The sequence below is a fragment of the Tamandua tetradactyla genome, chromosome 1 (assembly GCF_023851605.1).
Source record: "Tamandua tetradactyla isolate mTamTet1 chromosome 1, mTamTet1.pri, whole genome shotgun sequence".
NCBI classification, from domain to species: domain Eukaryota; kingdom Metazoa; phylum Chordata; class Mammalia; order Pilosa; family Myrmecophagidae; genus Tamandua; species Tamandua tetradactyla.
Window position 1 is genome coordinate 141,386,571 of NC_135327.1, and position 24,305 is coordinate 141,410,875.

Genomic DNA, 24,305 nt, shown 5'->3' on the forward strand with positions numbered 1-24,305 from the left:
CAAAAACTAAAGGACAAATACTGTATGGTCCCACTGATGTGAACGGACATTCGAGAATAAACTTGAACTATGTCATTGGTAACAGAGTCCAGCAGGAGTTAGAAACAGGGTAAGATAATGGGTAATTGGAGCGGAAGGGATACAGACTGTGCAACAGGACTAGATACAAAAACTCAAAAATGGACAGCACAATAATACCTAATTGTAAAGTAATCATGTTAAAACACTGAATGAAGCTGCATCTGAGCTATAGGGTGTTTTTGTTGTTGTTTTTTACTATTATTACTACTTTTATTTCTTTTCTCTATATTAACATTTTATATCTTTTTCTGTTGTGTTGCTAGTTCCTCTAAACCGATGCTAATGTACTAAGAAACGATGATCATGCATCTATGTGATGATGTTAAGAATTACTGAGTGCATATGTAGAACGGTATGATTTCTAAATGTTGTGTTAATTTCTTTTTTTCTTTCTTTCCGTTAATTAAAAAAATAAAAATTAAAAAAATTTTAAAAAATGCACAAAAATGCTTGCATAGCATCAAAATATCTAGAACAAAACTCCCTGAAAACTGCTGCACGTTTTTTTTTTTGCTCTAAGTTTAAAAGTCATCTGAAGCTTAACATTTGACATTCATAACTGCTCACCTGGGTGAGGGATAAAATCTTCAAAAGAGCAACCCTGAAAGCCTCTGCTTATTCTCCAAACAATTTATTAACAGGTAAAATGCTAAAAGGAAGCTAGTCACAAAGAACCACATATTGTATGATTCCATTTATATGAAATGTCCAGAATAGACAAATTTTCTATAGAAAAACATAGAGAGCAACAGAAAGTAGATCTGTTGTTGCCAGGAGTTGGGTGGGAGGGATGAGGGGACTGGTAGGGCTAAGGATGTGGGCTTTCTTTTGTGGATAATAAAAATGTATTAAGTTAGACTGTAGCGGTGGCTGCAAAACTCTGAGAATATTAAAACCACTGAGTTGTACACTTTAAATGAGTCAATTATATAATATGTGGATTATATCTCAATAAAGCTCTTTTATAAAAAAGAATAGTGCTGTCAAGGGTTCTGAATTAAGTAATCAAACTTTTTCTTCATATTCCTTTCTTCATGCTATATTGTTTTTACACGCATCACAAAAGAGCAGTTTACTTTAAAGATTTTGATCTGAATCACTACAGACCCACAGAGTCAAAGGACTGGAAATCTGGAATGAAGATCCTGAAAAGAAAAATTCATTTTTTACTTTCTCTCTAATCACTAGAGCTTGAAAAACTGAGCAAGATGTAGGGGGAAAAATTATTTATTTGAGGAAACCAAGCATTCAATGGCATTTTTCTTGGCTAGATCAAGATTTCTTGGCTGGTCTTCCTTTTAAAAAACTGCAAAAGGCAAAATCCCAAGGCTCCTAATTAACCAGTATGCTAGTTAATGTTTTACCATTCTTGAAGAAAGGAAAAAACCCTAACCTTCATTGAACCATGACCCTTTGCTAGGTACTTTAAGTATATTACGCTATCTGATACTGTAAAGCAGATAATGCTACCATTTTCAGATATCCAGACCAAGGCAAACTGGGGTTATTAAGAAACTTGGCAAGGTCATACAACAAATAAGTTTCCAATCTGGAAGCTAGGTCTTCCTAAGTCTAAGACTCTGCTTTTTCACTAAATTATAACTCTTTCCATGGATAAATGATAATAACACATTAAAAACAAGCAATAAAAGCCATGATCTTGTTGATATACATATTATTTTAAGGAGAGGTGTGTGTGTGTACATGAGTGAAATGGAAGAAGGGAAGGAATTGGCTCAAATTAAATATGTTTAAATCATGCTTTTGAAAAATTATTTTTAAAAAAAGATGAGTTAATACTTTTCTCCCAACTAAAGATACATTTTTACTCTCTTAGGAAACTTTAATACCCATACTTCATAGGTTAGATTTTAAAAAACAGAATATAACATTTTTTTCTTATTCCTCTCTCACATTTATTTTGAAGAGATTTATACGAACATTGAATAGAGATTAATCTATTACCAAAACATCTCCATTCAATCATTTAATTATTAATGCTAATGCTTGATTTTTTGACATGCTATGTGTACAAGCAATACAAGATCCCTCAAAATGTGTTTAGTATTACTTATGTAGGTAGCGGAGAAGCTTAGCCTACCTATAGGTATGCCTAAGAGTTACTTCTGGAGGGCCTCTTTTGTTGCTCAGATTGGCCTCACTCTCTCTAAGCCCAACTCTGCAATTGAAATCATTGCCCTCACCCCTACATGGGACATGACATCCAGGGGTGAAAGTCTCCCTGGCGACATGGGAGAGGATTCCCAGGGATGAATCAGGCCCTGGCACCAGGGGATCAACAATTCCATCCTAACCAAAGTGGGGAAAAGAAGTGCAACTAATAAAGTATCAGTGGCAGAGAGTTCAAATAAAGTTGAGAGGTCACTCTGGAGGCTGCTCCTACACAAGCTTCAGTTAGACCTTGCTACCTATCATAACCTGCCATCCCCCTATGGCAATATATAAGATTCTACAAAGGCTCCATGCACTAGAGTAACTTTCCAGAAACCTACAACCCCCAGTTGGGTTGCCTGGTCCAGATAAGTCCTGAAACCTAGAGGGCCTGGCCTCTCCAGAATATCAGATAGTTTCATCTCCCTGCCCCATACTAGTGACAGACCCTTCCAATATGAAAAATTTTAAATGGCCAAAGGCCAAACAGCCCTAAAATGAGGGATGGAAAGATCAAAGGTGATGGTGGAGCTATACGGAGAAGATAAGATTTAACAAATGAATATGATTGCTGAATCATTAAATTGATAACCTCTTTTAGTCCAGTATCTTAGAGCAGCTAGAAGTAAAAACCTGAAATTGTGGAATTATAACCCATGTCAAACTCTGTAATATGTTCTACAACTAATTGTGGTGCTGGGCTTTGAAATTTATTGCTTTTTTGTATAGATGTTATTTTTCACAAAAAAGAAAAAAAAAGTTGATTGTGGCGGTAAAAAAATATTTAAGCCTTCTAGCCTCCTATTATTATGGTGCAGCTAGAAGGAAAAATCTGAAAGGATCGTATGGTAGCCCATGACAAACCCAGGGATCTATCCTGTAACTACTTGTTGAAGAGTGTTTTGAAAACTATTGCTTTTTTATTTCTTTGCTTTGTATATATGTTATATCATACAATTGAAAAGTTGAAAAAATATGCTTAGTATTTCTAAACTCCTCCTTGATCATAAGAGACTATGCCCTTTATAAAATACCCGGAAAAATATAAAGATAAGACAAGCAATAATCCATTACATCAACATCCAGAGATTATAACCACTGTTAAAATTATGCTATCTTTACTCATTACTCATAGTTCTTTTCTTTATACATGGTTAAGACTATACTGTATTTGTATTTTCTAGTTTTTTTTTAACTTAATAATATTATAATTGTGACTGGCTATGTAGACTTTACCATAACTTCAAGGGAGGTTGTAAGGAAAACTAATAAAGTCATGTATGAAAACTCAAAAAATATATATTTTGGGACATTTTCACCCATCACTAAAACTCAATAAGATACATACTAAAGCATTTAACAGTGAAAGAAATAATCCTTGAGGAAATCTTTCAGAATGTACAACAAAAAAGAAAGAAAAAAAAGATGAAAAAGAGGAGAAATAAAAAGGACTGGCCTAGAAGGTCAAATACATAACTAACAGTACTCTTAGAATGTGAAGATGGAAGACCGTTAACTTCAAAGAAATAGACAAGAAAAGTTCCTAGGACTTCAGGAAATCAATTTTTAGATTGAAAGGGCCCACAAGGGATTGAGCATAATCAATAATAACCACAATTACTGGTGAAATTTCAGAACATTGTGGCCAAAGAGATAATCCTCAAAGTCTCTAGAGAGAAAATGAAGGTCATGTACAAAGGATCAAGAATACAAATGGCACTGAACTCCAAGGCAACATTAAAAAGAAGGTCATGGAGGGGCGGGCCGCGGTGGCTCAGCGGGCAAAGTGCTTGCCTGCCATGCCGGAGGACCTCGGTTCGATTCCCGGCCCCAGCCCATGTAAAAAACAAACAAACAAACAAAATACAATAAAACAAGAAAATGTTTAAAGATGTTTCCCTTTCTTCCTCCCTTCCTTCCTTCCATCCTTCCTTCCTTCTCTCTGTCTTTAAAAAAAAAAAAAGAAGGTCATGGAGGCAACGCTTTGAAATTATGGGAGGAAACTTCCTCCAAACTAAAATTTAATATCCAAACTGTTAATCAAGAGTGAGAATAAGGACATTTTCAGAAAAGCAAGGTCTCAAAAAGCTTACTTCCCATGACATTTTCTCAGTAAGCTCATTAAAAATGTGCTCTGCCAAAAAAGAGAAAATATTCAAGAAAAATGAGTATTTGGGATGCAGAAAACAGGCCAACATGGAAGAGGCATAGGAGCCCGGATGACAGCAAAGGAAGACCCCAGAGTGGAAGCTGGCATCAGGCCAGACCACAGCATGGTGCTGAAAGACCACCCAAGAGGTCTTTTTACAAGTGGAAAATTACTCCAAAAAGTCCTGGAAAGGTTAAAAGAAAACCTTAGCCATGAATACGCAGAAAACTAAGCAGACTTAAAAAAAAAAGAAGAAGAAGAGGCATTACTAACATCAGGGGGTGGGGGAGTAAGAAAGGAGACTTATGGATTGAACCACATTTCCGAAAAAGATATGCTGAAGTCCTAACCCCTAGCACCTCAGAACATGACCTTATTGGAATGAGTCATTGTAAACAGAATTAGTTAAGATGAGGGCATACTGGAGTAGGGTGGGCCCTTAATCCAATATAACTGGTGTCCTTATTAGAAGATAAGAAGAAACACAGAGACAGAGACATACAGGGGAAAAGGCCAAGCAAAGACAGAGGTTGAAACTGAAGTTATACAGCTACAAGGCACAGAACACCAATGAGGAGCTCGAAGAGGCATGAAAAGATTCCTTCCTAAAGCAACCAGAGCACAACCCTGTCTAACACTTTGATTTCACAATTCCAGACTCCAGAACTGTGAGATAATAAATTTCTGTTGATATAAGCCATTCAGTTTGTGGTATTTTGTTACAGTAGCCCTAGAAAACTAAGACAGAGGCACAGCCATAGTCCATTACTTGGTTTGCCAATGGGAAAAAAAAAAACTGGTATTGTCTTAGTAATGTTAACAGGGCAATCAATTTAACCAAAAATTGTGATGTATCCCTTCTGGCAAAATAAAGAAAGGGCAAGTCACACGATGGGAAAGGGATGGGGAGATGGAGAGTTAAATCTGATATTGCACGGTAGCAGTCAGTAGACAATGCCAAACAATAGCATATGTTCCTAGCTCTTAGAAATACGAAGGTTAACTCCAGAGGAAACATCTTAAAGGGTTGAAAGTTACTGCTCTGAGAAGAGGGACTGGGTGACAGGAGCTGGTTATGTGACTGGTATTTTTCTTACAAGTCTTTTGGTACTATGACTTTTCTTAAAAACAATATACATGTATTTTAAAAATTTTTTTTAATATACATGTATTTTTTTCTTATAAAAATAAAAAAGCAATACAACATAATATAAACATAATTGATACGTTTTTTTTCGCAGGGCACTCTATTCTTCAATATCATACATCTGAGGAGAATAATATATTTTCAAAGTACTTTCATGTGCCATGTGAGCCTCAAAACAATCCTAGTATCCTAAACTATTTTATTCTAAGACCAAAAAATGGAGATCCACAAAGGAGTGTGATAGAAATAAGGTCACACAGTTAGTGAGGAATCTTGAACCCAAGCCTGATTTCCAGACTCTGGGCGTCCCACTTTTTCCACCAGGTCATGCTATGGCAGCCGCAATTCTGCATCTCTGGCACACTTCAATTTGATTGCCCCATGCTCACTTCTATTGCAATAACTGAGTAGAACAGCCTCCTTCAACTGACAAAATTCAAGTCAGGAAGTGCCTGCCTTGCTATCTCTCTGAAATTCTCCAATTCTCCCAGGCCACTGGCAGCTGTGTATGATCAACAATAACAGCAACCACGAGATAAGGTCCCCAAGCCAATGACAGTATTTCAACAATGCAAAGCCTGTATTCTGGCACACTGATCTCATGACACAGAAAAGGCAAATTCAGAATAGTCAAGTAAAGAAACATCATCTTTCTGACTAGGGAAAAAAAATCATGTGACTTGGCTTATGACCCATTTTCATTTTATTTAGACAAATTGTATCAGTTGTTTGATACTTTCATCATGTGTTTCTTCCAAAATACTTTAATATTTATATACCCAAATAAATATAATAGAGGATGGTATAATGTAACATGTCTCTTTTCAAAAAATAATTTTAAGTTGTGGTTTACTTATTAAATTCTAGCCTCCCCATGTCTAATGAGAACAACTTCCAGCAATCTGATTAGATTCTGAGTTGACATAATGATCTGAAACAGGACTTCCTCACACAGTACTTGGTGAATTTTCTTTTTTTTTTGTAAAATGTAGGCCTCTATCATATTTGTGAATTGGTAAAAGCTAATAATTTTGGCAATTTATTTAAAAGGCTTAACCCTGGAGCCTTTATTTCATATATCTATGAAAATAACAGAAATCAACAAGTATTTAACATAGTTTTGGGCTTTTATTGGAAACAAAAGTAAAAAGAGATTAGAAATAAAATGCAAATTGGAATACCAAAAAAGGTGTCTTCTCTCTTCTTTCATATGATGCTGAATTTGTTTTTAAGGAGTAAACACTTAGATGTGAGGTCTCCTTTGGCAATTTTTAAAAATCTTCAGCCTTAAAAAAAATAGGGAAATGGGTATGGGATATTTTGGGGTTTTCGTTAGTCTACTTAATTTTTTTCTGGAGTAATGCTGATGTTCAAAAATGATCATGGCGATGAATGCACAACATGTAATGATACTGTGAACCATTGGTCATATACTTTGGATGGACTGTATGGTATGTGAATATTTCTCAATAAAATTACATTAAAAAAAAAACTTAAAACTTCATTAAAGATTGCAGTCCCCACTCCTCATCTCTCTGACTTCTTTCTCTGCTTTATTAATCCTCATAACACTTATCACCTTTTACTATATTATTTTATTAATTTATTTATTTTGTTTATTGTTACTCTCTCCTACTAAATCTAAGGTCCAAGAACGCCAGGATGTCTTACTGCTTTGTCGCGGCTTTATCTTGAGCACCTAGAACAGTGCATATGGCACATAGCAGGTGTTCAATAAAATAAATATATATACGTACATAAAGTGAGTGAGTGAATGGGCTAATGGATTAGCTTGAGAAGGTCCATGAACTCCCTGAAATAATGGCAAAATACAAAGTGCTTATATGAATGTGTCCATTTCTGAGAAAGGGGCCAGTATCCAAAAGAGCTTAAGAGGCACAGACAGGCCTGGTTGAGTTGTCAGAAATTCAACCCAGTTTCTAATATCTTCCAAATCATCAGAGTATGAAGACACACTTGTGCATTTATGTGGTTACTTCCTTCTTGAAATGAAGTAAGATTAAAGATACCATTATTTCCTTTGCATTGTGAGAGGCTCAAAAACTAGGAAGTAATTTATTCCAACACATGGCCTGCCTATCAATGACACCTGCCTTAATCCTCCCTCACAGCTTGACTCTGTTTTTCTTATGGTGTTCTCCAGGAATAACAAAGCGAAACACTTTTCTTGCTTCTAGCCTCTAGCCTCGGAGCTGCAAATGTATGAGGCTTCATCTATTAGGGTCCTGCCTCATATTAAAAAGGTGCCCCTCAAAATACATTCAAGTTAATCAATTCTGGTAACCAGAATTAATACTGAGAACATTCCTCAGGATCAAAGTGATACTATCATTCTTCATCTTATATCCTTTAAAGAAGAATGGACCCAATTCCTATGGTAAAAGATATAAGCCCCCTCCCTACCCACTACCCTCCCTCCACCCCCGCTTCTTTTTGCAACCAGACCTTCAAGGCTGCCTCTACTCTTTTATTCCATTCTATCCTCCTACCCCTCACCAATTCAGCCCTAGCTTTCGTATCTCTTAACTCCCCACAAAACCTGGCAGGACAAGGGTTGGTGGGAAAGAGGTACCAGGAAAGACTCGGGGTAAGGAGGGAAAATGTGGGAAGCAGGAGCAGGAAACTAAGAAAGGAGAAAAAAGGTGCTACTGCAACTGAGAACACCTCCTCTCCCCCCATCCCATGGTTAAAGTATAATCTCAATTCATGTAATAATCCTAATGTCAAATGTTAATAAATTTAATCCTAAGTACAACTAGCATGTTTAAAGATGACAGTAATAGTCAATTTTTTAATGTCTGGAAAGTTCATCTGAAGATTTCTCTTACAGTTTTAACAGCCTTATCCAAGGATTAAAAGCCAAGAACTCTAGCCAGGTGTTAGCCCTCATAATCTATATGCCAAATGCATTTCAGGTTATTCCTTTCTGGAACATGCCATGCACTTTCTCAGCTTTGTGACCTTCTTCATGCCAGTCAAAATAGGTCTTATCTTTCTAGGCCTAGCTCACATATCACCTTCTTGGTGAAGCCATCTCTAACCCCAGCAGTCAGAAGTAAATGTTTCCTTTCCTATACCTCTAAAGCACTTTTTCCCCACCTATAGTTGCCACCAGATCAGATTGGTTATTCTGCTGCTGAACTATGAGACTGGGAGATGGGTTACACTCTATTCACTTTATTGCCCCAGAACCTAGCCCTAGGCCTTATATAAAAGAGGCTGTAAACAGAGTATCATAAGGCAATTAACAGTAAATTGAAATAATTTATGTATTAGGAGTACACACAAAACACTCAAAAAAGCCAAAATCTACCTCTTTGGAACATGGAACATTGCTGTGATCTTTTTCCATTATCATCCATCTGAGAGCATTTGGAATGGAGGGATTTTTCCAAGTTGACCAAGGGTTAACAAATCTCCCATCTTTTCCTTTCTTTGATTTAGTTACATCTTCCTCTAATCTGTAATCCAGTTTGAAACTCTTCCTGGACAACCTAGAAGAATCACTTCCTGCAGAATTCCGTGTTGAATTCTGGCGTTTTCTTACTGCTTCTTTAGGATATTGGCTGCTTGCCATCAGAGGCTGGTTGCTTTCATTTTCATCCATGTCCTTTGATGAAAAACTTAAAAAAAAAAGGAGGGGGGACAGTCATAAAAACATATTATATAGTCCTATTTCTTAGCCAATAAAATGCTCCCCAAATTTACAAAACTATTGTCTATTAGCTCAAACTGTCTTCCTGCAAAATACAATTTTAGAATCCAGTATTACTGCTTGCTAAACAGAAAAGATGTTTGCTTTACTTAGCATTACTGCCAAACTCTTCAAAATTCCCTTATTTGCTGTAATCTAAAACAAAATATTTTTCCAGCTGGCATGTAAACACATGACATTTTCAACTTCAGTGATATCCTGTAGAATAAATTAAAGCACTTTCAGGAATGTATAATATTTTCATATCTAAACTGGAAAGGCATTATCATTATCAACACATATTAAGAACTGCCTTATTTCCTTGAGGACACATCAATACTTCAAGTGACTTACACAGAACCCTGCTTGCCATTTCTAAGACAATGTGTTACCAATGTCCCTAAAAAGTACAAAGTTCAAATTCCAAGAAAGGAGATAATAACACATTAATTGAGAGATATTTCAAAAACGTATTTAACTGGTTAATGATACAAATTTGAATTTATTTAGGGTCAGAACTGTCAACTCAGCGCAGTAGCATTCTAGGTATGTAACCTTGGGCAACTTTACTAACCTCTCCATGCCTCAATTTCCTCATCTATAAAACAAAGATGATAACATTGTCTGTCTTCAAGGGTTGAGAGAATTAAAAAAATAATAATACAAGTAAAGCCCTTAGAAACATAGTAACATACAAGTACACCTGATAAGAGCTCAATAAACATTAGCTCTTGCTACTTAAGTGGTAATTACTACTACTGCTCAAGTCCCTAATCTAAACCATACAAGACTCCAGACACATAAAAGTAACAAATGATGTGTTAAGAACATGCATTTATCTACCATAAAGTTAATTTCTTTTCTATTCCATTAAACATTTGTTTTCTGTTTATGTGGTTTAAACAATGCATACACACGATATACTTCTAAGAAGTAAGCACAGTAACAGAAAGTCAAATATTATTTTTGTTGCCTATCAATGGTATTTCCTAGAAATAGTGTTCAGGAGAAAAAAGGGGAAGACCACACACCCTAGAATGGATACACGCACTGACCCAAAATATTTTTTTTCCCAAACTGTCTAAAATAAATAGTTTAGAGTCTGGAGAATCATCATTTTTCCTAAGGAAAAAAAAACAAGAGCTGACAAAAGCTAATGCACACAATGTTAAATGGCTGTCTACTATTTGAGGGAGGCTCTAAACAGCTGACACTCTAACCAACTTCTAACCTTGGGCAAGTAATATAGCCTTTCTAATCCTCAATTTTTTTATATGTAAAATACTTACTTCCTGGGTTTTAAAGCATTAAATGAGATAATGTACATAAAGTGCTTAGCATCCACCAAGTGCTAATTCCTTTTTCCTTAATCCTGTTAACTGGTCAAATATCTAAATTCTGCAAATTCTATTAGACCACAAAGGATCCTGGTGAGTCGTATCAGCTCTCAGAAACGTTTTACCTGGCTTATAATTAAATTCCGACAGAGAACTTTACAAAGGGCAGATACAAAAACCATCCATTCAAACTGCACTTAATTTTTTTATAAAACTATAGCTAACACATGAGCACTCTGATACACAGGTGCACACAACAGTATGTCTGTTTGGGTCTGGTCCAACTTAAAAATCACCTTGTCAGGGAAGGAACTTAAATTCTCCAAACTTTGCTTTTGCCTCCATTAAATGAAGACAAAGTGGGATATGACTCCCAGGGATGAGCCCAGCCCTGGCAATGTGAGATCCACAATGCTTTCCTAACCAAAAAGGCGGAAAGAATTGTAACAAATAACGAATCAGTGGCTGAGAGAGTTCAGAGTTGAGAGGCTACTCTTATGCAAGAGTAGACATTCAGATAGACATTGTTACTTATGGTTTGCCAAACCCCAAACAAAACCATTCCTGCCAACCCTAAAGAACACCTAGGGCTCTATTCTACCAGGGCTTATGCACTATGTAGGTTTCCAGAAACCTAAACCTCCAGATGGGTTCCTAGGCCAGAAACCCAGAGGGCCCAGTCTCTACAGAACGTCAACTAGTTCCATCCCCCTATCCCATATAATCAACAGCCCTTTCCAACATGAAAAAGTTATAATGGGCCTAGCCCAAATATCCCTAAAGACTGGGAGAAAAATCAACAGAGAAGGTGGAGTTATACAGAGAAAATATGATTTAACAAATGAGTATGACTGTTGAATCATTGTATTGATATTTCTTTTAGACCCTGGTGTCTTGGAGCAACTAGAATTAAAATCTAAAATTGTGGAATTATAACCCATACCAAACTCTGAAATCTGTTCTACACTAATTGCAGTGTGCTTTGAAATTTATTGCTTGTTTGTATATATGCTATTTTACACAATAAGAAAAATTTTAAGTATAGAAAAAAAAGCAATGCCATGGAATTGTACACTTAAAAATGGCTAAAATGGCCAATTTTATGTTATATACATGCTACAACAAAATATTTTTTAATAGCTGAAAGAAAGTACAGACCAAAACCTTTTTTCCCCAAATTTTAAAGGGAGGGAAAAATGCCAACAGTTAGAAAATAAAACATGTCTCTCAGTTTAGATATCTCAGTTTAGATACTTTAAAACCAGTTTTCTGTTTAGAAATGTGGAAAATTCCTATTTATAATGTCTTGGAAAATACCCTGTTTTGCAATCTGTTTTCCAGATTCTTTTGTGCTACAAATATTGAGAAGTATTTCACAGCATTTGCATTTCCTATAAATTACTGTTGTATGACGGGGCCTTCTATTATTCAGCTTTCTGACATGCTATCAAAAATTAGTAGAGAGGCAAGAATTCTTGCCTGGTTAGTTTCCATGATGCAGCCATTTAACACCACCTCATCCAAAATGATGTGTATTTCATTCAAATTAAGCATTATATCTAATTCACTCACTCGGCTGAAGTAATCATCTAAAACATCCACAAAATTATGGATGAATTCATTAACAGCCATTTCATTCTCAGTGTCATTAACCTCAACCACAATGATGAGAGCTGCATAATGACGACCTATCAGTTTAAATTTCTTATATTCAAAGAAAGAGCACTTTTCTTTGGCTCGAGAAAGCCCTTTTATGACTTCTGTTTCCAGAAGTGTCCGGCCAGTATTTTTCCAAATAGCAATTAAAACTTATGGCAAGGGTGGTGGAACCCATGCAGCTCCACTGCACAAGGGTCCTGGTGGTGTCTTTTCCTGGGGTTCCCCTTCCCCTTTCCCACAGAAGATTGCTCCCCAATGTTAGCGGCGCAGCTCAACTTCCAGACTTGCTTCCACCACTTAGTAGCTGCGTGATTTTAAGTAAGTTTTCTCATTTATAAAATAGGGACAATGATACCCATGACACAGATTAGAACAAATCACATGTGCAGTGTCCAGCAAATAGCTCATTAGATATTGTTTTCTACTCTTTTTAGTCGCATTTTTATTTTAATTCTACTTTTCAGTTGTGTGCTGCTTTGTTAAAATCTAGACTAATTTACTTAAGTGGCTACATATGTGAAAGCCAATATGGTTTAAGTCCTAAAGAAGCAGAGTGTAGTTTTTGGAGGTTTTAATATGTTTGGATTTTTTATATTTCTAATGAATACAGTAATATTATATAAGAAGTAATACAGTGTGACAAAAGAGCATGGAATCAGACAAATTTGAGCTGGCGTTTCATTAATTATAGTAGCATATAGCAGCATATGTAGTAGCATATTTCCCAATTATTTCTTGTTAGGTATTTGTCTTCAAAGTTAAAAATGTAAGTAAAAAGTCTGCCTTGGTTTCAGGCCACATTAAGTGAAAATAAATTTGCATAGTCATGATTAAATATAAATTGTAAACAACCTGTGTTTCAAAAAGTGGTTTGAAACTTGATATAGATCTTTACATAATACTGTATTTCATCTAATTTAAGATATCATGAATTATATCTATTTTGTGTGCTATAAAAAAAGTAAAAGTCTTACCAATTATAATCACCATACATTATATGACACATCCTGATATCAGTGGTGATAAAATGTGAATAAAATGCCTGTCTTCAAACTGATGAAAAATTGCATTTTATATATGGAAATAGGTATGTTGGAATAGGAGTGAAAACATTAGCCCTGGTAATTAAAAATAATCAGAAGCATAATTTATTTGCTGACCCTCCTTTCCTCTGTGCATGATAGTTAGTTATAACATATACAAATTACCCTATAATGATTAATAGATATTAGGGGACTTTATAAAGAGTAAGGAGACTGTTTTATACTTACAGTTATTAAGTATAATAACTTTATAAATAAGACTTTATAAAGAGTAAAGAGACTGTTTTATACAATTACAGTCATATTATAACTGTAAATATGGTTTTCTTTATAAAGCAGTTCAAATTCCCAGAGAGTAGCCTTCAAAAGGAGTCACACAACTTGAGTTTCAGAGAAGGTAATAATGTAATAAGCAAAAGTCAAAACCATGTATTGAATTGCTTTAACATACTTCAGTAGAAGGATTTATATTTAACAATAAATTGAGCTCTATCACATAATTATCAAGGCATTTCATAACTGGAAAGATATGTAAGACCACTCAATAAGCAAATGAAAAATTGCTGTACATCATTAGTCAGTAGGGAAATAAAAATTAAAACCAGAATGAGATATTATGATACATTCACTAGAATACTAAAATTTGAAAGGCTGTAACAAATGTTGACAAAGATGTAGAGCATGGTGGAACTCTCATATGCTGCTGGCAGAAGTATGAAATGATACAGCCAGCTTAGAAAAAAGTTTGGCTATTTATGTAATAAAGTTCAACATTCCACTCCTAGGTATTTACCTACATAAGTGAAAACACACATTCACCAAAAACTTGTACAAGAATGTTCATAGCAGGTTTATTCACAATGACCAAAAACTGAAAACACCTCAAATGTCAATCAACAGAAGGAATAAACAAATTATGGTATAGTCATACAACTGAATACTACTCAACAATAAAAGGCAACAGACTCTTGACATGCAACTACATGAATGAATCTCACAAACATTATGCTGAGCAAAAGAAGCCAAACATAAAAGATTACTGCACAATTCTGTCTATATGAAATTCTAAAAGAGGAAAATTAACCCATGGGGGGTGGGAGTAGGGAGGAGAGACAAGTGGTTTCTCCAGGGAAGAGGGATTGACAGGGAAGAGAATTTTCTGGGGTGATTGAAATAAATATTCCATATCCTGGCAGGTGTATGCATTTGATCAAAATCCTCACTTTGTATGTTTAAGATCTGTGCATTTTACTATATGTAAATTTTACCTTAAAAAATAAACAATGCACAACTATGTGATGATACTGTGAGCCAGTGATTATAACAAATTGTTAAGATGTTTAGATTCACTTTTCATATATATAATTCAAAGACGTAGGTCACAAAAGTCAAACTGAAGGAACTCCCAATGGCCAAAACTGGAATATGAGCAACAAAATAACGTAGTATTGGTTTATAACCCAAAATATAAAACAAATACTCATGAGTCAATAGTGATACAAAGAAATGGTTGAATAAGTAAATAAATAGGAGAGAACAGACAAATCCACCTTTCAGAAAAATTCCAAGTAATTTATGTAAATCCTGCCCCCTCCAGGAGGTGGACTTTAGTTGCACTGCCCTGCCCACATCCCCATCGAGTGCTGACTAGACTGAGTGATTAACTTTGAAAGAATTTCAACAAATAGCATAGGGAATGAAAGAAATAGTAACTTTACAGTAAAGAAACACTACTTTAACCAAGTGATTAAGACTATCATCAACAGAGTTGTTGTGTGGATATCATGTACCCCTGACATGATGTGATGAGAAGGCATTTCACCTCTGTGGGTTCTTCCCAAAACCCATAGCCCCACTTTAACCATGAGAAAAAAACAATAGAAAACCCCAAATTAAAAGACTTTCTATGAAATACTTGACGCATATTCCTCAAAACTGCCAAGGTAATCAAAATCGAGTCACAGACTAAAGAAAGACTAAGAAGACGTAACTCAATGCAATGTGGCATCCTGGATTGGATCTCGGAACAAAAAGAGGACATTAATAGAGAAACCAGTAAAATCTGAGCAAAGTGTGGAGTTTAGTTAATAGTAATGTACTAACATAGATTTCTTAACTTTGACAAATGTGCTATATTAACATAAAATGATAACATTAAGGTAATCTGAAACTGGGTGAAGAGTATATGACAACTCTCTGTACTATCTTTGAAACTTTTCTGTAACGCTAAAATTATCCCCAAATAAAATTTATTTTAAAAATGAAAAAATATGGAACTCTAGGTAGTATGTCTGCTTTCTGCGTTGTATAGGTTAGCAATCAAACAAATAAGTAAATTAGTGAGGAAAATGGAGGCCATGTTTCACAATGTTGAAGAAAGGAGTTACAAATTTAAAAGTGGAAGACTAAAAGGTACCCTGTGATGCTGGACTGGAACTGGAGGTTATCAGTATAAACTTAACTGGTTTTAATACACATTTCTATAGATAAATATAGAAATAAATAGACATGTGCATATGTGTGTATTATATATGTACATTATATATTATATATATATAAAAATAGAGAAAAAGGTTGATAACACAATTGGGACAAAACTTAAACAACTGTTGAGTCTAAGTAAAGATATATGGGCATTCCTTGTACTTCTGATGCAACTTAGGTTTGAAATTTTATCAAAATAAAGTTTTTAAAAATTTATACAAATTACTTGGACTGAAACAACATTTAGGTGTTAAGTATTCCATGTGCATGTTTCCTGAGTGAAATGTAAGATGGGGTTCGGAAGCAGTCCTTCTAATACTAAATCTGGCACGACTTTATTCAAAATAATAGCCACACTAAAAAGGTGTTCTCCTTTTGAAGCAGAAGCCATAAGAACCAGTTAAAAAGTTGTTGAAATATACTGGAGGCTCACCATAAAGCCATCCTTGGGGTCCATGATTGCATCTGACAGGTACCATCAATAAAATAAGGTCTCATGCAGTAACATGAGGCACACAATTGGCATGGGCACAGGCTCAAAGGGGGCTGCAGTCACCTCAATCAACCCATCTACCCTCACAAACACTTATTTTTTATAACAGACAGGATTTAAGGTTTGGAATATGTATAACTTCTATAACAGGTTAAACATTTATTACAGAGAGGATATTACAAGTTCCATCTACTTATAATCAAATACATTCTCTACATTTCCTTGAAGACCAATTGCCTATTTAATAGCAGGGAACTTATACCCATGTTTCTAACCAAGAGATCTAAGCTACAACATTTGGCCAAGACAAGTCTGTCAAGTACAAATATTTTACTCTAATAACTGCACACACAGGTAAAATGCTTTCAGAAAATAAGAATTCTCTATTTCAAAAGGAACTGTTTCATCATTCCTTTCTTTGACATTTAAAATTTGCCAACTACCTAGAATTGAATGCATGGTTTTTTAAAGAAGTACGTAAAGAAGAAATTACTAGTATAATATATGTTGGGGATTTCAACATACTCATAAATCATAAAACTGCAAATCACTATTCCTAAAGTAGACATTTAATAAATACTAAATGAATGACTGTCAATCATATACCAAAAAAAGATGTTGACATTAAATCTGGAAAATATTCAGAACTGTATTTTCTGACATCTCTAAGTAACTTTATATTCACAATTTCATATTTACTTTATTAAATAAAAGGGCCTTTTTAATAGTGTGCTCAATAACAACTCATTAAAATGTTTGCAAAGGGCTGTAGTAGGTTAAAATTAAACTGCTCCCATCCTTCATATACAATACAGATTTGACGCCAGACTGGCGTTCAGCCCACAGGCATTCAGGAGACTGCTAGGAGGACAGATAAGTACCAGTGTGGGAAGAACACTGGATAATGAAAGGGAGAATGTTCTGTGGGAGGTAGCTACACAACAGACATCAACAAAAAAAGCACTGCAATGTTTGTTAGCACTGTATGTCACTGAATTTCATCTTTAACTTACTTTATTGACTTTAATTTCTCTAAGAAGCTAAAGAAGAGCAAAACAAATACTAAGCTTGATATGCAGTTTCTAGGAGCACACTCAAAATAAGTTAGACAATTTTTAATGACAATTATTTATTCAGAAATAAATTAGAATATACATGAATGTATACTTATACACATACACACCTTTAGATATTTGTATATAAATCTATGTGTCTCACAAGCATTTTATCTTCATAAGAGTAAAATGAACATTAATTGGGAATCAAGAAAATAACATCCTAGTTTCTACCATTAACCAGAGCTTAGGAGGGTAACTGAAACTTGCTAAACTTGGGTTTACTCGTCTGTTAAAGATAATAACTCCTAACACTCTCCTTGAAGGGCTATACTAGGAGCAAATGACATCATGTTAGTATTTCAAAGTGTTATAAAAATGTTATTATTATTACTACTAATTAGGTTCAGTAGAAGAGTCAACAATATATGAAAAATAAGACCTTTTTATCCAATTGTGTTGTTTTTCAGGTAAAAGGTTTAACATTTTAGAATTTCAGAGCAATCCAAAAGGCTAGATTGCTGAAATTTTTTCATTTTTCTTCCAATAATAATTTTATGTAAAAAAAATATAACAAAAGTGTAAGTTTCTTTATCCTTTATAAAATTCACAGTATTTTTTTGGTTTTGGTACAGTGGCAAAGTTCTTGCCTTCCATGCTGGAGACCCAGTTTTAATTCCCAGTGCCTGCTCATGGAAAAAAAAGAAATAAAAAAAAAGTTTAAATTTGTCTTGTAAAGGGTTCATCTTATTATAAACAGGAAAATAACTTTACATATTTCAGAGAAACACTAACTCATCAGATGCTTATAAGGCTCAAAGTAGAGAGTTTTGAGAAGCATGAATGCAAAACACAATTAGACTCTTCAGGACACAAACTTAGAACAATTTTCTTTTCAAAAAGTATTCAAGGACAACAAATGTTTTTGACCATAGATTGCCAAGGGCTTTGAAAATTCTTAACTAATTCAAGGTACTAAAAATGACTAAAAGTCATTCTACAAACTATTCACAGATATTGAGTCACCAAAATACATAATACATTCTAGATGAAAGCTTTGATCAAAGTTGAAACAATAAAACATGTTAAACAGTCAACTTAAGACAAAGCTATTTTAAAGCACCATTTATAGCATGACAACTAAAATCCTTATAATAATCAAATTAAAATAGCATGTTAAAATACATTTAAAAACATGCATAAAATAATATTTATTTATTAGTTATCACCTCATTAATGTTGTAACATTAATATCAAACAAAGTGCAGGCTCATTTTCTGGTGTAATCACTAATAATACATAAATGATACACAGAATTATTTAAATGAAAAGGTTGGGAGAGGATGAGGAAAAAACAGGACTAAGCTGTTGCCTTGTGAAACTTAAAAGTATAACCTAAATGTATTCTATTTCTAGGTAATAGAAAGCAAGAAAATCAGTAGTCAGGATTCTTGAATTCCTGATTCATCCAGAAATGAATTTTGCAAATGGGCAGACATGTTTTACTTTCCTGAATAACATGCAATTGCTGATCCTTTGTGAGAAGATGGTACATGACAAAAAGCAAACTGGCACTGGGGGCTTTTACAAGGAGGCAAGGCCCAGGGCACTACAAGTCAGACCCTGTTTAGCAAATGTCCTGTATCTTCAGTAGTATAACAGCTTCAGAGTGAAGGCCTTGCGACATCCCAGAAAGGACAAATAACAGAATCTTGAGGTTCAAAGGGACTTTGAGGTCCCCAAGTTCAATTCAGTACATTTTATTTAAGAATACCAGGAAGTATATACAGCCAATTATAAAAAGCATATAAAAAATGGATATAATTAAAATTTATTTTAATCAGTTATCAGGAAAATCCACATCACCAGGAGTGAAGGCACGAGGGATAAAAACATTTTTAAATAAATCTTTCCCAACTTAATCCCTTGTCATTGTTTCTAAGCCTTAGTGTTGTGCCCGTAAAATAGGAATAATCATGGTGCCCATTAGTTTATTGTGTGGAATAAATTTATATAATGCTTACTTAGCCCAGTGCCTGGCACATAATAAGTCCCTGATGATTGTAAGCTAATGCATTATTATGCTCTATATGCTGTTTAATATGGATTAGTAGGAGAGAATTCCATTTTTTAATTTCTGTACTAATGAAAAGTGGGATTCAAGGGTAGCAGCATGAATAAACTGGAATGGAATAATTCTGGGAATATGTTTTTGTTCTTATATCTGAATAAGGTCTGGTGTTCTTAGAGATCACAAAACTCTTAAATACGAAACCAGGATTCTCCATAGAAAGCCCCTGGGCCCACCAACCCTCTGTTTTTACCAGGAGACTCTTATAAACCTTGATAATCTCCTGATTCTGAAAATAATAATTGTCTCCACTCGTCATTCCCTTCATCAACTCTCAGTGAAACCAGGAACAAAAATGTGCAAACTCACAATACGAACTGGTGGCCACATCTAGATCCTATACTTTTTCCAGAGATTGAACAATTAATGAGATTCTTTTGCTCAAAGGTAAAACTTCCCACTGTGGGAGCATGGAAAACAGCAAGCATGGCCAGCTCTAGAAAAATTGTGAAATTGCTAAATTTTCCCCTAAAGCATATCAGTAGTTTGTCTCTCCTACCCAAGCAACTACACTGATCTTAGACTTCCTCCCATCTCCCCGTCCAGTAGTCATAGCAGTTTGTCAGTGTGTGACTGATAAGAAACAAGGTGGAACTCCTCCCTAGAGTATTTCCAAGTTAGTTGGGTACAAAGCCTTAAGCCAGTGATTCTCAAAGTTTGCTGCACATAACAATTTCAGTAGAGTTTTTTAAACTATACCTGAGGCCAACTGAATCAAAGTGTCAGGAAAGGAGATTGGAGGTTTCCTAGGTAATTTTAAAAACCTCTGTAGGTAATTCTGGATGTATAGGCAAGGTTGAGACCTAAAAATACAAAAAGGACAGGCATATAAAAGAGACCAAAATTAAGTTCTCAGTAAACTGCCTCCCTTAAAGCCTCGTCTTTCCTCTGTGCCCCAGACTCCAAGTTAGTGAGGCAGCATAATCCTGAGACTGCTAAAAGTACTAGGACGAGGAAGACCGTACATACCTAGGTAAAGTGTGATAGGTCACAGACTTGTACTCAGTCCATCTGAGTCACAATTTGACTGTGTGTTCCCAGGAAGCCAAAGCAAAAAAAAAAGAAAACACAATCAGTAACGATTCACATAGTCCATAACAAACCACAGCAGCCAGTACATGACAAATGCTCAATAAATATTTACTGAATGAATAAATGAGAACAGGAACTTAATCACCTCATCGCTTTTGATTTGGATATAGTTGTTTTTTTAAATGATCTCCTCCTGGGAATCAAATTATAGGAGAAGTAAGAATAACCAAAGGACAGTGAGACAGAAGTTAAAAGAGACATTTGCATCAGTCTAATAACTACCAAAATAAAAAAATCTAAAAGCCCTGGGGAAATGACTAAGTACTTGGATTTGATGGTAAAGTAGCAGTGGAGTGGTACAGACTACAAGATGCCCATCCTAACATCTAATTTCCATTTTCTCCTCAGTAAGAGCCTGGTTTTATTTAGGGTAACCATGCACCAGCTAAATGACTACATTTCCCATCCTTTTTTCATTGGCTATATTCTGGCCAATGTGATACAAGCAGAAATCTGGCTTGGTGCTTCTGGGAGTCTGCTTAAGTGAAAGGAAGGCAGCCTTCCTGATTTTTCCTGCATCCTGCTGCCTGGAACATCCTGAGCTATGCGAATGAGGAATGGCAGAAAGGAGAGCAGGAAGGACTTCGGGACAACCATACTAAGGCTGGACTTCTTTCATGTGAGAGAAACATATATTTGAGCAATCTTTTCATGCTCCCCAAACTAATCCTAACTGATTAAATTACACAATGGAGAAGTATAGGAAAGCCACAAAAACAAAAAGGAAAGCTACAAAAACAAAACAGACTTCCTAATCCAAACATGGGTGCACTGAGCAACACAGCATGATTACTATCATCTATCATTTATCAAGCCTTCACTATGTGCCAGACACTTTATACGCATTCATTATCTCATTTAATCCTTACAATATTCCCACAAGAGGATATTATTACCCCCACCTTTTATAGCTAATTTAACAGAGGTTCACAGAATTTAATAATTTCAATACCATCAAATATTTGTTAACAGTGGGGGCCTGAGACTCCAACCCAAGTTGACCAAACCCCAAAGCGCATGCTCTTTCCACTAATCATTTCTATCTGCAAAGAAAAGGCAATATATTTATCCTGAACATATTCCTATGTTCTAACATTAGTAGCATTTAGCTAAGAGTTATGGCCTCACTGACAACGCTAGCCTTTATTACTTTCAACTATGTTCTATTTTCCTTTTCAAATCAGAAGGTACTGAGTAGACACTCAATACATGTTAGTTTCCTTATAAATATAAATACCCTTTAATTGTTACATGTACACTTCAATTGATGCAATTCTGCAATATTTAATTGCTGACTTTCTCACTTAAAAAGTTACTTAGAAAATAACTACTAACAAATAATTAGTTTTATATTGCAGTCATATAAACGGAAAATATACATGGAGCCTTAAAGGTATTTCTCTTGATTTGAAAGGTGTTTTTGAGTTTATCCAGCATACAAACTTGACATTTGATTCTTCCAGCTGAGAACTGTTAATCAAATTTCATAAAGAAATACCCTCAAGTAAGGTGAACAAGTAATGTGGTTTTCCTGGGGCTTTCCCAGTTTCATTTCTGAAAGCCCTATGTCCAGAGAATCCTCTGTCCTGGGAAAATTGAGAAGGTTGGTCACTCTACACCTTGAGGTGCCCTATAAAGGCATAGATATGTTTGCAACAAAATTTATAAAAATATCCTTAAACAAGAGAATGTTGGTGATTATAAGAAAAGTGTACTACATCAAACTCCTCAAACTGTAATGGCTTCAATATGTAAATCAGCATTACCATCAAAAAATGGACTCAGCAGAACAGACATTTTTATATAATGGATGTTTGGTCTACATATAATATATCAGTGAGATTCAATGTAAGGAAAGACTGAGAGAGAAACCAAACTTCATCCAGGAATTTTTAAATATCTCATTTCTGTGAAATGGTGTAAAAGCCTAATTTTGATAGATTTCAGTGTTGTGATATCATGATAGGGGAAAACTCTTGTGAAGGTAGACACAGAAAATCTGTAAGTTAAAGAGGTTGGACTAGGGTTATGAACTCTCTAAGGAATCTTCCAATTCAAAAATTCTAGGGCTCAAGTCAGCACTTATGTGACCCGTTTACTTTACAGGTTGAAACAAAGTAGGCCCATAGAGTTTCAGTTTCTTCTAAAGGTCCAACTCTGGCTCATGATAAAGTCTGGACTGGCCAAGCTCTTAACGTAATTATTCTCTGAAACACTTAGAACCAAAAGAGCATCTGGTTAGCATGGAAAAATAATTGACACATTTCACCACATGTAGTTTATTTTACTTAGTTTAGCTTATAAACAGTTTAACTGGACTCAAATTTTAAAAAAAGAAATGAATCCAGAAACTCTTTAAGCTTTTTATTAGTTACTTCAACCACACAACAGCACAATACTTTGAAGACATATACATGACATCTCTTTTCACATACTCTTTAAACAAGCCAAAGGAAAGAACACAGCAACTTGAAAAGGGGAACAAATATCTTATAGTTTCAAGGACCTTCAAAGTGCAGAATGTTCAGAATAGGTCTTTTTTTTCTGTTATCTATTAACTGTCCAAGCATCAAAATTTTGTAAGCAAAACAAACAAATATCTGACCAGTTTGAGGAGTGCCTGCCTGTAACAATGAGGCTGTTTAATGTGTCTTTACTCTAATAACTCATATTGATTTACTTTTATGATGGAAAGAGATTATAAAAGAGCAGACGTCTACGGGTATTACAGGCACTTATTGCTCGGTCAATATATATATGTCCTTTAATCTGGGAAGGCACCCAAATTAGAAAAGCATGAAAAGAGGAAAGAAGGACTGTTTCAGGCAGCAGGCATGCACTGGAAAATTAGGGAAGTACTAAATTGTTTTTCAATTATGCTTTTGGATTTGTGCTGATCCATCTGTATGCTAGTTCTATATCTCCATAACCAATGATACTGACAGTTTACAACCTGTTGTCCAGGTTAGGAATGTAATATACTGCTATGCTGTTGACCAAAACCTGCTGAACCATACCACTTTATGAGAATTTCATTGGTATCTCTTTCTAACAAGAGTCAGCTTTGTATATATTCTGCTGAAGGCTGGGGGCTGCTGTGCTGAGGAACCTTGGGCAAATTACTAAAATCTCTCAGTTTCCTGCTTTCCTCATCTGTAGAATGGATTGAATTTTACATATTTTATGTCTCTAAAACCAAACTAAAAATAAATACACATTTTAAAAATACTTGGAAGAAGTTTGTAAATTAAAAAAGTATGACACATTACTTAACCAAGTTGGCAGAAGACTCTTACCTCTGATAAAACAAAAGTGCCCAAGTTCATATACATTCTGTCACAAATGACTGTGAATAAAATACTTAAATGCATAACAAATGGTCATTAAATTCAAAAGACAAATTGAGTAAAACACTATAAATTGTAGATAGAATTCTTCAGTATATATTAGTTCCAATGAAATATTACTTGAACCTTATGCTGGAAATCACATGGGTAATTTTTTTCATGTCAATTTTATGCATGCCCTTATACACCACTTAGATAAAGGCTCTCTTTAATGGTTTTGTGCATAGTTCATTTCCCCAATAAAATTTTAGTGAAAACATGTTTTAGTCGTGTGTACATCCATCTAAAAAGCCTATGTCAACACAGCCCTCCAACTACAGAAATATTCTATTTAAATAAAAAGATGGAAAAGAACAGAAAAACCTACTATAGCCACAGTTATCCACTACTACTAAGAAAA

At 34.9% G+C, this 24,305-nt stretch overlaps 1 protein-coding gene across 8 annotated transcripts in view; it reads right to left on the reverse strand.

Annotated features, from left to right (window-relative positions):
* Positions 1–24,305, reverse strand: part of NAPEPLD (N-acyl phosphatidylethanolamine phospholipase D) — a 125,706-nt gene that overhangs the window by 22,072 nt on the left and 79,329 nt on the right. For 3 of the 8 annotated variants that reach the window (XM_077157514.1, XM_077157443.1, XM_077157370.1), the window contains 3 exons: positions 20,436–20,493; positions 20,166–20,269; positions 8,884–9,193 (listed from right to left, as the gene is read on the reverse strand). In XM_077157514.1, coding sequence (XP_077013629.1) covers positions 8,884–9,177 — 294 coding nt within the window. In that variant the 5' untranslated portion in view covers positions 9,178–9,193; positions 20,166–20,269; positions 20,436–20,493. The remainder of the gene's footprint in view (positions 1–8,883; positions 9,194–20,165; positions 20,270–20,435; positions 20,494–24,305) is intronic. The other 5 variants (XM_077157735.1, XM_077157221.1, XM_077157300.1 and 2 more) reach the window with 2 other exon arrangements.